This window comes from Pygoscelis adeliae, unplaced genomic scaffold (assembly GCF_000699105.1).
Source record: "Pygoscelis adeliae isolate BGI_AS28 unplaced genomic scaffold, ASM69910v1 Scaffold62, whole genome shotgun sequence".
Lineage (NCBI taxonomy): Eukaryota > Metazoa > Chordata > Aves > Sphenisciformes > Spheniscidae > Pygoscelis > Pygoscelis adeliae.
The window spans coordinates 6,729,391-6,743,407 of record NW_008824401.1 but is presented as its reverse complement, the minus strand read 5'-3'; the positions used below and the strand labels follow the sequence as shown (position 1 = coordinate 6,743,407).

Below are 14,017 nucleotides of genomic sequence, written 5' to 3'. Positions count from 1 at the left end.
TCTGATAAATAATTGCAATTGTAAGGAGTTTTAATAATTGTCACTTAAAATAGTGGAGAATTTTGTATTTGTTCAAGAAATTTAAGGATTTCAGAGGATTTCAATGCTCTGAAAATGACCAATTTTTTTTTTTAGTAACGAGATGAATGTGAACCATATTTTGGACACACAAACCTGCTATTTTCTTGCTACGTTGAAGATTAATGAAATGTCTTTAAAAGAGTGATCCAGAAACAATTAGCATAGAATATTGTGCTGTTTATACAGTCCATTAATTCATTTTTACAGGAATGTTTAATGTTATAACTGCTATTCAACTATGATTGGTTCAGTTAGTTTAGTCGATAAGGATGATAAATCATCCTTTGTGATATCTGATTTAAGAATGTAAAAGTTTGATTAATAAGTCACTGATTTTGCTTAGTTTAGGCGAAGAAATTTGTCGCGGCCTATATGTAAAGAGAACAAAAAATAGCTTTTTTGAAACCAAACTAGATCATACTGTTGATAGCATCCTCATAAGTAAATACAACACAACTCTTACATTCTCGAGGTAGCATTTAGCCAATGCCACCTCAGTTCTTTATCGTTTACTCACCATTTATTTTCTTAGTTGCTCTGAGTCTTTATCTGTGTGGTCTTCCCTAATTTATGAAGTCTGTGTTTACTCCTGCTATGCAAACTTGCTTACTTTTTGACAAAGCATGGACTGGGATTGTTAAAGTTCTATCCAAGTCTCTTAGGGACATGAACTCAAATTTTTCTCATGTTTAAAATCCAGTTATCCAACTAATAATCCTAAAACGATCTTCTCTTTTCTTCTCCCTACCAAGTAATTGAACTGTTTCATGTATGTTAACTACTTGTATGACATATGGTAGAAATTATCATTTTTCTTGTAGGAAATGATAGCTCATTATTGCCAGTTAATTATGTTTAAGCAAGATAACAGAGCGCCTAACTTTTGGGGGGGGGGTAAGCCATTCATTGCACTGCAAAATGCATTTTGGTGAAAGATTTTTGTTTAAAGTAGACTTTGATTATCCTGCAGCTGATGATTTTTTAAATGCACTGCTTTTCTGCCTGCAGTTGCATTTCAATTTTGTAGCTTTTAGTTTTGTGTATCAACTTCGTTTTAGCATCTGAATTTCTCCAGTTTCTTTCTTCTTTTCAGAATGTTGCATCCTCAGATGTAGTAACTATGTATCAAAGGAAAATTTTAATGGTGCATTTCAGTAAATAACCGCTTTATAAAGCAGTTGCCTTTTGAGCACTGCATTGTGAAAATGTACTAGTGCTCCTGTAGACCATAAAAAGATTCTCTAAGAACCTTAAGATGCAGGAAGACAATACTTCTGTGTTTGAGACGTTCTGCATATGCAGAAAACTGTTCTTACTGTGATCAGTTTGGGTGAAAAAGATATAAAAGCTGATGGTAATAAAGAATTCTGAGTGACTTTAGATAAGGAAGAAGTTGTTTTAGTAACAGATGCACTTCAGTTCATCTGAAACAGCAGTGCATAGAGACATACCAAGTTAATTGCCACTTTTTTTTTGAGTCTGTGAAAGTGTATTTAGAGGCTAAATCTGTCTTATTTGTTAATTGGTAACAGCATTGGTAATGCTGTTCAGTGATACCTTTTCATTTTAGTATTAGTCCTACTTTTTATATTTCTATCATTTTGGACAGTTCTTTCTAGAAAAAGATGCCGTATTTTGAGGTTTAAGGCCATAGCTGTAAGTGTTACTCCTTTGCAGTTCCTTTAAGTTAAAAAAAAAAACAAGGAAACAAACAAGAAAACCCCGAACAAACAAAAAAGTGTAAATTCATGTTCAGTGTAAATAGATCGCGTTGCTCTATAGACTGCACCCATCTGACTGCCTTAGTAACTTCATCATTCATTTTTGCAGTCATGGTGTGGATCTGAGATTAGGACAGACATTAAGTTGAAGCAGTTGTATAAAGTCCATCTAGGAAACTTTTGAATATGGTGGCCTCAAATTCTTCTTTCAAATTCATCTTTGACCCCTTCAGGAGATTATTTTTCTGTGCGTTGCATCCTTACTGTTCTTCCCTATCATTTAGTAAGCAGTCTTCTATACCATCATTTCACATTGTTCCTTTTGCTGTTTAAAATGCTGCATTTCCTGATCCTTAAGGCATCTGTCCTGATGACATCCACAGAAATCCCACATTTCTGAACTGTTTCCCATCCCCTTGCCACTAAATGGTAGCTGGGTACAACTGTACCAATGGTATTATCGAAAATCCAAGAGAGATTTTTTCGAAACCAGTTCTTGTTTTCCCTGAATTTGCACAGGGTAAATAATAAATAATACAATAATGGTGTAGTTGGGATTAAAGTGTCTAATTTTGCAAGAGGAAGATATTTTCGAGCATTTTGGTGCGTCCTGGCACCTGTGAGAGTGCTATTGTGGTGGGCTGAGACTGGCTGGAGCTTCACCCTTAGATGATATGATACAAGAGGTCTCAGTACTCTTAAGTAACTTCATATGCATTCTTGACTCCCTCCAAACTATAAACACTAATTCTGTTTTTTTTTTTCTCTCCAAGTTTTTATTATGACTTGGATACAGTGAGATATTTTTGTCCACTCCAGTTTTAAATGTTGTTCCAAAGCAGTGTCCATTTCTGGGACGGGGACACATGACACAGATGGACGGATGACTGTTTCCCATATTTTGCCAAGTTCTTTCACATGTTGTTGACAAATGCTAACATCTCCTGGAAAAGAAATAGATGTTGATTCATATTAATTTTTGTCAAAGGGGCTTCCATGTTAAGAATTACTTTTCTTTCTTTCCAATAATAAAATTAGAAGAGTAGTGCGCATGCCACTTCCTTATTCGTTCTTTGTTGAACGACTTCATCTCCTCAGGATTGAATTTTTCTTTGACAATGTTCATGGTTAACATAACAAGAACTGTCAACCCAAAACTTAGTTGCACAAGTGGCTTTCTTTAATTAGTGTTATCCCCTGCATTTGTTAGCATGTGAAGGTTTGATGCCATATGAGCTTTCTAAATGTGTAACATTAGATAATTCTAAGCTGTGCAGTCAGGCTTTGTAGTTTCTGTTTTAACAATATGAGACAGTTGGAACTAGTAGTTTTCAGCATAAACTACAACAGGAATTTCAGTGTTACTTCTTGTTTAGGGTGCAGGGGGGTGTCTCATTTTGTATTTAATCTAATTTCTTTTTCCTGCTTGGATTCCAGTTAGTACATTTGATACAGTCTTTCTATTTAAGATAGAAGACCGCACTGTTGGATCACATGCAGCCTGGAAATCTCTGTGCAGTTTGCTGGCACACTGTGTTTAAGTGCTTTTCTTGCAGTGGAGGTGTGAATATGGATTCTTTGGAAGGATATAGACAGACTTAAAGTCAGAATTGATTTAGTATGAAGGAGAGTGTTGTAAGGGTTTCTTTAATGTCCGCAGAATTTTGAATCATCTGTAAAAGCTCTTTGCATCTCTTTTTTTAAGTTGTGATTCACATTTTCTAAAAGCAGCTGACAGTGATTATTTTAATAATGCATCATTATCTTAGTAATTTATGATAATTGTCTCTGTCATGACCATCTCGTTGAACACCTAAAGGCAGAGTGACAAAAGAATTCTAATCATCTTATTACTTCAGAAGATAAATTTAAGACAATCAGCTTTCAAACAAACCTTTATTTTATTGGAATATCAAACTCAGTTGTACTGGTTGTAGTCTTCCTGCCTGCCCCAGAAGGGTATTATTTCGAGCACTAACAGGGCTCTTTCCTCCTTATTTTCCTACTATTCTTTAGAACTTTAAATGAAAGGCTCATGACAAAGGAGAATAAGACTGTGCAAAGCCATGAGGGAGAGATGTGAGCAAGCTATATGTATGGTGAAATAAAAAGCATATAAAGCTTCATTAGGATATATTATATTAAACAAGAGATGCCTTTATACTTATTCGGACTTTAAATCAACAGCAGAGAAAAAATTCTTGGCTTTTATTGTACTACGTTGAGGACTTTTTTTTTTTTCCCCTCACCTTTTTGAAGGGAACTGGGAAAACTGCACCGACAGAAGGTCTGTAATAATGCAGGGACCACGGCTAGTTTAGAATGTGTATTCTCAAGAGAGAACAGTAGGTTCTCAAGGCATGAGGACTTTGTGGTATATGAAGTGTCTTGCTTTTATGTAGCATCAGGTTCAGAATTATGAAAGCTAGACTGTTTTCACTGTCGTAGCCTGCATAGTGAGCTTACTTTTATTTGCCAGAAAAAAATTTCTTTTTATTTAACACAACTGTAATAAGTTATAATAATCAGTCTGTCATCTCAAAAAAAAAAAGTTGATTCAATTTTTGTTTTTAAAGGAGCAGAAGTAAGATTACACTGCAGCAGAACTACGTAGCTGTTTCAAGTAAAAAGATTTGGATCATACACCCACCAAAAGTTTTTTTTCTCTTTATAACTACAACTTTTACCTTGCTGTATTGCAAACCAGTTTTGAATTGAGTGATCATGGTATTTGTCATTTACCCAGGTTCCATTTTTCTTTCAAAGCCCATGTTGGAAAGTACATTGTACAGGCGTGTGCAATGAATCTAATAATCCTTGAACTTGGTTGCAAAATACCACTTTTCTGACACCTTTTTCTATGTTTTTAAAGGAATTTGAAGATTTGGATTGAGTATTTTTTGCCTGTGTTTACTCATGCTAAGTAAATTATATGCATGTTTGCTTTAAAAACATGTATCTGATATATCTTGGTCTGGGAAGAAGTTCACGATGTATGTAACTTTTTCTTAAAGTGTGAAAGAACTTCATAATTCACTAGCAGTCTTTTCTTAAAAATCAATTTGGTAGTGGAGAGTTACATTCTGTCTTTTCTCTATTGTAGGGCCTGCTGCCTGTTTGCCTGCTCAGCCTAGTTACTTTATATGTATTTCTCTTTAATTATGGATAGAGGTAGGTGATAAGTTAGTTATCAGACAGGATTGACAAAGTTCCTTTTGTGATGGGGTGTGGAGGGGGAAAGTCTATGCCAATGTGAGATGATAACCCAGCTGGTTCATATTGAAAGGGCTAAAACCTAATAGACCTGCTACAGCAATTTCTTAACTGTCAGAGCTGAAACTACGCAAACTCTACTGTGACCATTACAAATTAGCAGACAGCACAACATCTACATGTAGATGTGCAATTCAGTGAGATGCTAGGACCTCAGGGTCAATGAATCTCTCAGAGTAACCACTGAGACACCGTTTGCTATTTCTGCATTCATTTTAAAGCGTGTGCTTATGCTACGGTACATTAGTATTGCATTTTGAACACATAACACTTTTTAATATTATGTTCTTAACCTGATCTACAAGATTTTCTTCTGCTTTCTCCCACTCAAATTTACTTTTAGAATAAATTGAAAAGTTTTGAGCTATGTTTTTTTGCAAGTGTGAACATTCACAATCAATGTTAAAGCTCTAGCTGCAAGTAATTTTTCTCATACAATCTCTCTGTATGAGGTGTGCTCCCAGTGATCTGCACGGTCTGTGTCTTTTGGGTTACTCTTGTTCTGAATTGGATTGCTAGCACTTTGCAGACACGGGCAAAATGTTGAAAAGAAGGCTTTGTGTCCATGGCTTTTCTTTGAAATACAGTGAACAGGCAGTTGTAAGTAGCGATTCTCACAGATTCTTAGATGGCGTAAGACTGCTAATTTTGTCTTTACATATTTTGACATAAGTACAGATTTGCAGCTGATGAGTATGTGGAACTGTTCTTTTTCTAGCCTTTTCCACTGCCTATAAAACTCGATCTTTATTAACTATGTAGTTCTTTAGTATCACAGTCAAGCCAGAATCGTGTGTTGAGAACGTGCTGGCTAAGAGTTGAGTTTTTATTTGTATGTCTAACATGCTTTAAGTTGAGTGGTGCTAGCAAAGGACATTTGGAGTCTAGAGTATGTTTAGCCACATCTAGTGCTACAAATTACATTGAAATTACAAGTAAGGATAACCTTGAGATTTCCAGCAATTTGAACTGAGATTGTTTAAAATCCATACAGTAATAGAAAGATAGACTAGTAGACCCTTGGAGCTGAGTGAAGACTACAGAGGATCTCCAGAAATAGATTTCCTAGGTAGGCCTAGGCTGAAGTACATTATTAAAGACATGTTATGCAAGGCATTTTTTAAAATCTCAAACTAGTGGAGCTTATTTCAGCTGGTCTGCCATTGTCACCAATGCATGTTTTGTCACCTATGAATACCTAATTGCACTAGAGCAACCGTGCTAATGATATTCCTTTTTAATTTCTGTCTTCCTCCTCCTTTTTGGAGGAATTTAAATTCAAGATTAGAGTTAAAATTGAAGGATGTTTATTTAAATTGAGACTGAAACCAAGCATGAAGATGAGAAGAGTTAGCATTGTAGGTGTGAGGTAAGTTTGTTGTTAGTGAGATTGAGCTCTTCTGTGAGCAGCTGCTGGGGGGGTTTTGTGTGGTCTTAAGATCAGTAGAGTGGTGCCAAACGTTTGTATTTCAGCGGGTGCTTCCAAGGTGGGAATCACATAAGGATTAAGAATAAATTTTTTTCTTTCAAAACTGGAAAAGCTGCTGCATCAATTTGTTAGTTTCACATAGTGCCTTCGAAAAAGCTTCAGAAATACAGGAAACATTGTATTTCTGGTTATTACAGGTGAGGACAGTTTAAAATGGCAATGGATATTGAAACAGATTCTGCTTTAGCTTTGTGCTTAGGGCTGGTTTGGGGGGAGGTTTTTTTTCTTCTTGGGCTTTTTGAACAAAGATTGATGCAAGATTTGCATTTAAATAAATTATTCTACAGTTTTAGCCAATATTCTGCATGCGTTTTATCCTTATTCTTTTTTATTTTTGTCAAAAACAGTAACTGCTGCAGTTGACTTGTAAAATGTGTGTTACCATTTTTTGACAATCTCTGATTTTTCTTCCAAAAATTACTTTTGGTCAAATAACCTCAACAGTAAATGATGGATCTATACATCGTAAGATGTGCATTAGAAATAAAAACTAGAGAAAAAAATAAGAGATAATAGTATGACAGAGTTGAAGAATGTTGGGCTTTCCTTCTTTTGATTGCTACTTTTCTGTAACACAGTATATAACTAATTGTGGGTTTTCTTAAACTACTCTGCTACGACTCAGAAGATACTCTTGTTTCATTGATGTCCTATTTCCAGCTACATTCTCATTGTTGGTGCTTCACTTGATGCCTTTTAAGTTTAAAATTTGTTTTGCCTGCTCTACAGTATGAATATGTACCTAACCCTTTCTTCTGGATGAAAAATGCTACCGGTTATGAAGTTCTTCAGTGAGGCAGATTTATAAAGCGCCTGTTATCATGTATACTGTAAATGTTACAAATGTTTCTTGGAAAGTTAGATGCTTTAATTGTTCCAGCTTTCCTTTGCTATGTTCTTCTTGTTCATTGTGTTAGCAATAATGGGTACAATTCTCGTTCACAGTATATAAAACATATTAATTTTTAATTATGTCTAAATAAATACCTAATTTTCAAAAATAATCTTTCTATGTGTTAAGCATATAACGGGTAAAATACCTGCAGCTGTTCTTTAATCGTCCAGTATGACAAGTAATGTCAGGAATTAATTTCTGTGTAAATCAGGTACCATGTCAAAAGCAACATGAATTATTTAATTATTTTTTTAAAGTGAATACAAAACGCGTGGAAAACTCTACACTTAGGAGCCACATGAAGAAGTTTTAAAGGAGGTGCTCTTAGAAAGCAGAATCTAAATAATACCCGATTTTGAAGCTGGTAGTTTTTCTGTGCTCAACTGTGAAGGCAGTTCTGCAACATGTTAAACACTTTTATAAATCAATACTTATGTGGTCCAAGCTCATCCTTTCCTTTCCCTGCTCCCATATTTCTACTGTCTCCAATGTGCTGGTGCTAATTCTTACCTGATTCCACAGTGAGACATTCTAGAGCTAAAGCAGCTGATGCGAGCCATGCACTTCTGAGGAGAGAAGGAAATGGAAGTGCTTTTAGACAGCTCAGCATCCTCAGTCACCTCACTGTGTGGTCACCTTTAGTTGAACCCCACAGCCTGTATCACTTCAAAATAAAAGTGTCGTACTGTAAAGCCATAGTTTTGTAGAGCCATATAAAATGGATTTTATTAAAATATTAATTTTAAAATACTAAGCGATTTAAGGAATTGAAAATTTACAACACATGAACTTAGCTTAAAATTTAGTTTCAGCCATCTATGCTTAAGACAAATGTAATTATACTGATTTATTGGACTAATATGTTTATATCTCATTTCTCTGTTATCTTTAAATTCAGCTGAGCACTGAGTGTAAAAAAACCAAAAAACAACAACAACAAAAAAAACCACAAAAAAAAAACAAAACCACAAAAACCAGTCCAGTATTCATAAGATGGATATCTCTATCTGAAAAGCTTTTGGAGGGTGGATACAGCAATAATTTGAGGTCTAGGTGAGCTTAAGAATGGCCCCTCAGGCTCCTCGTCTTCAGGATTTTTCTTGACAAAATTTATTTTAAAAATAAACTTTTTTCTTAAAATTGTGCTATTAAAAATTTAATTTTTAACTATTGGATTCTTAAATATATGTTACACAGAATTGAAGAGAAATTGCAGCTGAAAACATGAGCCTATAATAAAAGTTACATAAATGGACCTGTAGGTTCTGGTCAAAGGAATTGGGGAAACTGTGTCCTTCTAATATGGAATATGTATCGTATTATTTTCAACTGCAGGGGCAAAGGTATGGGGGTTTTTGATGCGTATTTACCTTCTATTCATTCTTCGATTGTACTGAATTATTGCATCTGCAAGGTGGTGGCTTCATAGCTAATTATGTGAAAGTTCCATTCTTTTTACTGCCCTATAGTTTCATTATTCTTCAGAGCTACGTAGGTTGTTCTTGTCAATATACTGCAATATTACTGTACATCAATTACCAAAACTATCAAACTGAGTTATCAGCATAACAAGATGAATGTTTGCAATTTAAGTAGAATCAAACATTTTATATTCTCCTCTGCTCCATAGTATAATTTAAAATGAGAACATCCTTGTCCCTTTCTAACTAACAAAGGGCAAGAAAATAAGTTCGTATTTGAAGATTTTTTTTTTTGTCCTCCTCCATTATTGAAAATCTTCTAAAATGACTTTATACTGAACCTTCTGTAGAAATGTGATTAGAAGATTAGGGCTTAATTTAAATTTTTTATTTCACGGAACACCTACATCTCTGCAACTTAATTCTGTTCTAGCAAAGCCTTCAACATTTCCATAGTTTATAATTTGCAAATTAAACAGTTTCTCCCATTTTAAGTTTAGAAAAAGCCTGCAGTCTAAACAGTATTTTATTCTAGTTGACGTAAGCAAAAATTAAAGTGAGTAACATGTTTTAATTGTTGTTCTTGAATGATGCAGAAGGAAAACAAACAGCTTCAAAAATTGATGCTGATTTCAGACTGGTCAAATTCAACAGTTGCAATGTTAATTCCTCTATTCAGTGGTAATTTCCTTTCCTATCTCCTTGGATGCAAACTTACTGGATTTCTACCACCTAGGCTACTCGGCATCCTAAATTGTTTATCCCTGATAAAAGAGCTGCTGTGATAATTTCGGAGGGGTTTAGTGGTGAGGTAGGATAATTCATGAGGCAGATGGGATGTAGGAAACCACTAAAGGTGACTGGCTTTATCGCTTGGAGATATTTGGGGAAGTCTGATATTTTCATCACTCCTCCTCCCCCTTATAACCCTACTTAACATCTCCTGACTTCCTTACGTAATAAGGGAGGGACCTAGAAAACTTAACTATGCATAGATAGATCGATACACACACACTAAAAGGAGGTTCAGCTTCATAAAAATACAATTTGGCAGGCTGAGAAAGCATTTCTTATAGTACGGGTAAAGTATGACAGAGCATTTAGGCTGTGGTCAGTAGTATATTAGGAAACGAATAAGAGATTCAGTAACTTTGGCAGATGATCTAGTTTTTGCATATTAACTAAGGAGACCTCGTCAAGCAACTTGACAAAATCCACTTAAAATATTAATACCGAGCTCCTCAGAACTGTATGGGCTAAGGGGCAATTTGGAAAGATTTTTTTTATTATTATTATTTTTATTACAGTATGAGCTTTGATTTCATAGCCTGGAAAATCAGATTCCCTGAAATTTTCCTGGGCTGGGGGATATGATCTCTCTAGCAAGTCAAGTTTGGTTATAATCAGGACTTGCAGTGATAGTCATTAATGCAGCAATTCTGGCTGCTGCTTTTTGGCTGCTTACATTCAACTACTTCTCTGTTCTTCCTTTTCAGCCCGTACAAGGTAACTTGTGGCTTATCTCTTAGTAGGAGGGCAGTGTATTTCTGAATATGCTAGGCAGGGCTGCAAGGTCAAAATGCGAACATAGGGATTTCTCCTGGAGTAGATAATGAGCAGTAAATTGATTACACACACACACACCCCCATTATATGCTCTGTGTGTCAGAATTCTAAATGCAAATAGACATTGCTTGTTTAAACATTAAAAGGTCATTATTCTACTAAAGGTTTTGGAAATACGTGGATTAAAAGGTGCTTGAAGAACATTTTTGTAAACCTGTAAATTACTCAGGTTTGCCTAATTCTGTAAACCTGGAATTTATTAGCCATTGGGTTAATCAACTTTCCAGCGTTGTTTTTTTATCTTTTAATATAGGTTAACATATTACATGTGAACTCATGACTCTTCTTAGCACAGGAGTTTAAAACTAGTTTAGAAAATTAAATAAGTTTGTATGGTAGATTTGTGATGGTAGATTTATATAAAAGGTAATTTTCTTCCAAACTAAACACGGGTTGAGTAAATTACTAAGCACTCACTCTTCTAAATATATCACACTCTCATCAGAAGTAAAATTTAAAACTTTCTCTGTATTGTGGGTCAAGATGAAAGTACGTCATCAAAGACAATCTTCAAACAAAAGACCCAAATTAGATGGTTTAGTTAAGAATTTTGAAAAGGTCTAGTTTATCTTATGTAATTTTTCACATTGGAAAAAATAATAAATTATTCACAGCTGATTATCTCTTGCGAACAGGGTTTCTGATTTTGCAAATAGAAAGCTGACATTCTTTTTTTCCTCTTTGACAGATGGGGACGGACAAAGTGAACATTTATTACCAGTCTGTGAAGATACAACATGTCAAAAAAGTGCCATCTACTTAACTAAGCTAGGATTGGATCAGGTATTGAGAGTTTGGAATTGCAAAGACAAAGGAAAATACTGTGCTTTATGAAATAATATGAAATAGGAAAATTATTTTTCAGGAAAGAAAAATCAAACTTCCTCACCTGTAATTATTGCATATGAGAGACTTTTATCCATTTACTTATTTATTACCTATCTAAAAAAATATGGGCTTGGTGGAAGAGGTTGCATACCTAGAATTCTATATAATGGATATAGAAGAAAATTATGGATGTTTCTGACGAGTCACTTTCTTGATTGCAAAACACTGCATTCTAAGCACCATAACTGCCCTAGCACGAGATGACAAACAAGGTTTGTGTTAAGAGTTGGAAACAGATCTAATTAATTCAAATAAGCTTCTTCAGTTTAAGTTAGGGAGTTATTCTGTAGTTTAAAAAATGTATATATACACACACACACACATATATATAAAATTGAACCAGCCTGCACCTCTTACCCCTTATTTCTATTGTGTCTTTGATTGTTATTAAGGAAATTTCCAAATGATATATAAAGACTTGTTTAGGCTACGTATCTTCAGGATTGGGTTTCTATTAAACTATTTCAGCTTCGTTTGTTCATGACACTATTGTTTTGAGAGACGTGGTCATAATTCATGTAATAGATTACTATGCATTAATTTATTTTAAAATGTGTGCTAATCTGTTTTAAGTATTTACAGTGCCCTGCTTTATTATAAAGTTACAGCTTACAATAAATTAACCTAACGTTTGTTTGATGCCTTAATAAATGTTTTTACTAAATTCATATTTAGCAATGTGAACCTAAAGGCCAAGGTGACCTATAAAGTACTTCCTCATAGCTGACAGCAAAACCCACTGTAGCGTACTTACAGAAATTTGTAATATAAGCCATACATGTTTCTAATCAGGTTATGAATTACTGAGTATTCCTTTACTGACAAATTAAAAGTAGAATTTTTTTGTGCAAGTAGTACCCTCTGATCTATATTTTAGAATTTATAGGTGAACGTACGGTTTGCTGAAGGAACAGTGCATACTATGATAAGGTGGTGCTTGTTACGGTCTGCAGCCCAAGTTTTGGTGTAGATTTTCTCATTTAGAGAATCAGAACTTCTAGATAGGCTATAGCATACTTTCCTACTAGCGAGAAAATCACTCCGTATTGGAAAGGAAAGCAGCAGTTACCAGTCAGTTAAGGAAGTGTATCCAGGATGGAGTATACAATCAGTGTAAGAAAGAGTAAGTAACTCTAAACTTGGTAATGTGTCTCTTTCAGCCTTCTAATCCTGGCATCTCTGTTCCTAGAAATGCATGTTTTCCTGTGCATGCTGTTTGCTTGTTTGTGGGTTGGTTTTGGTTTGGTTTTTTTACCACTAATTCCCTGTGAACACAGAATATAGCGGCAGTGGATTACAGTGTTGCTGCATTACAGTAGAGTTTGATTTACAGGTTATAGCCTTTGTATAAAGCAAGTGGATGCTCAATTCATGATACTTGCATTGCTTTCTGGTCAAAGGGGAGAACACAGACTTTTGATAAGCATGTTACACTGGTTATATTGCTGTAAAGGTCTGCTTACATTTCACTGTTGAGTAGTTGGGGTGCTCTTATGTCAAAAGACAGCTGCTCTCTAGCTCTAAATTTAGTTCCTTACTCTTGATAATATAAGAAGTAAAAGATATTTGAGGTTTTTCTGCTCAAGTAAATTTGAGACAAATATTCTCAACGAAAGTAATTTCACTGTAGAAAATCAACCACACACAAATAGCATCTACCACTCGGATACAAAACTGTTACTTGACAGTAGCGGATGACTGGACGGTGTGCTAAAGAAAAGTTTTTGTTATCTGTTGTTCATGGTACGTTTCTAGGAGGAAGTGATGCAATAGTGGTGGAGGAAGATATGGGTCAGTTTGCATAATATCAGAATTTTGCCGGAGTCTGTTATTGTTACCTGCTCTGAAGTAACATTGCACGTAGACAGTTTTTCTGTTCCTTCGTTATTTCATTTTTTTGACAGAGGCCAACTATTTAATTACTTATACATCAGATTTTTAACATACCCCTTTTGATACTGATCAGTATATTTAATTTTTATACTTCATTTAGCAATTTCACTCTGTAGTTTCACTTTTAAAATAATTGCCAAGATAATGACATTTGATTTAAAAATTAGCAGCTGAATATTGTCATTTTATTTTAAAGAGTGAAGAATCCAACAGATTCTTACCCTGCTAGAAAAAAAGTATTAAAAAGTATTAAGGGTTACCTAGAAACTTTAAAGCCATTTTCCCTGCATATTTTTAGAATTACTTTTTAATTAAAAATGACAGTATCAAATGGCATGCAATAATGACTTGTTCTGGCCTAACCTTTTTAAAGAATTATATCTAGAATACTCTTTTCTTGCACGCTTAGACTCATCTATAGGTGATGGAGTTTTTTCTTCTAAAGCATTTATCTTTTCCATTCTGAAACAGTGGAAAACATCAGTATCTTCATTCATATGTCTGCAGTTTTTCCCATGTGTTGCATGTTTCCTTCAGGTAGAAATCTATTCAAACATGTTACTTCCCATATTTATTTGGAAGTGAAATGTTTTTGTTTCATTGAATATGGTCATTGTGAGATCAGATGACCCAACTTCTGAGCTTTGACTAAATAAGTTAATCTTCACAAGAAATTATAAACTTAAACTTTGTAGCAACAGACTAGGATCAATTCCTTTTGTTTATTTAA

At 34.6% G+C, this 14,017-nt stretch overlaps 1 protein-coding gene across 1 annotated transcript in view; it reads left to right on the top strand.

Annotated features, from left to right (window-relative positions):
* ITFG1 (integrin alpha FG-GAP repeat containing 1) overlaps nucleotides 1–14,017 on the top strand; it is a 92,194-nt gene that overhangs the window by 36,891 nt on the left and 41,286 nt on the right. The window contains exon 10 of the mRNA XM_009320340.1: nucleotides 11,195–11,289. Coding sequence (XP_009318615.1) covers nucleotides 11,195–11,289 — 95 coding nt within the window. The remainder of the gene's footprint in view (nucleotides 1–11,194; nucleotides 11,290–14,017) is intronic.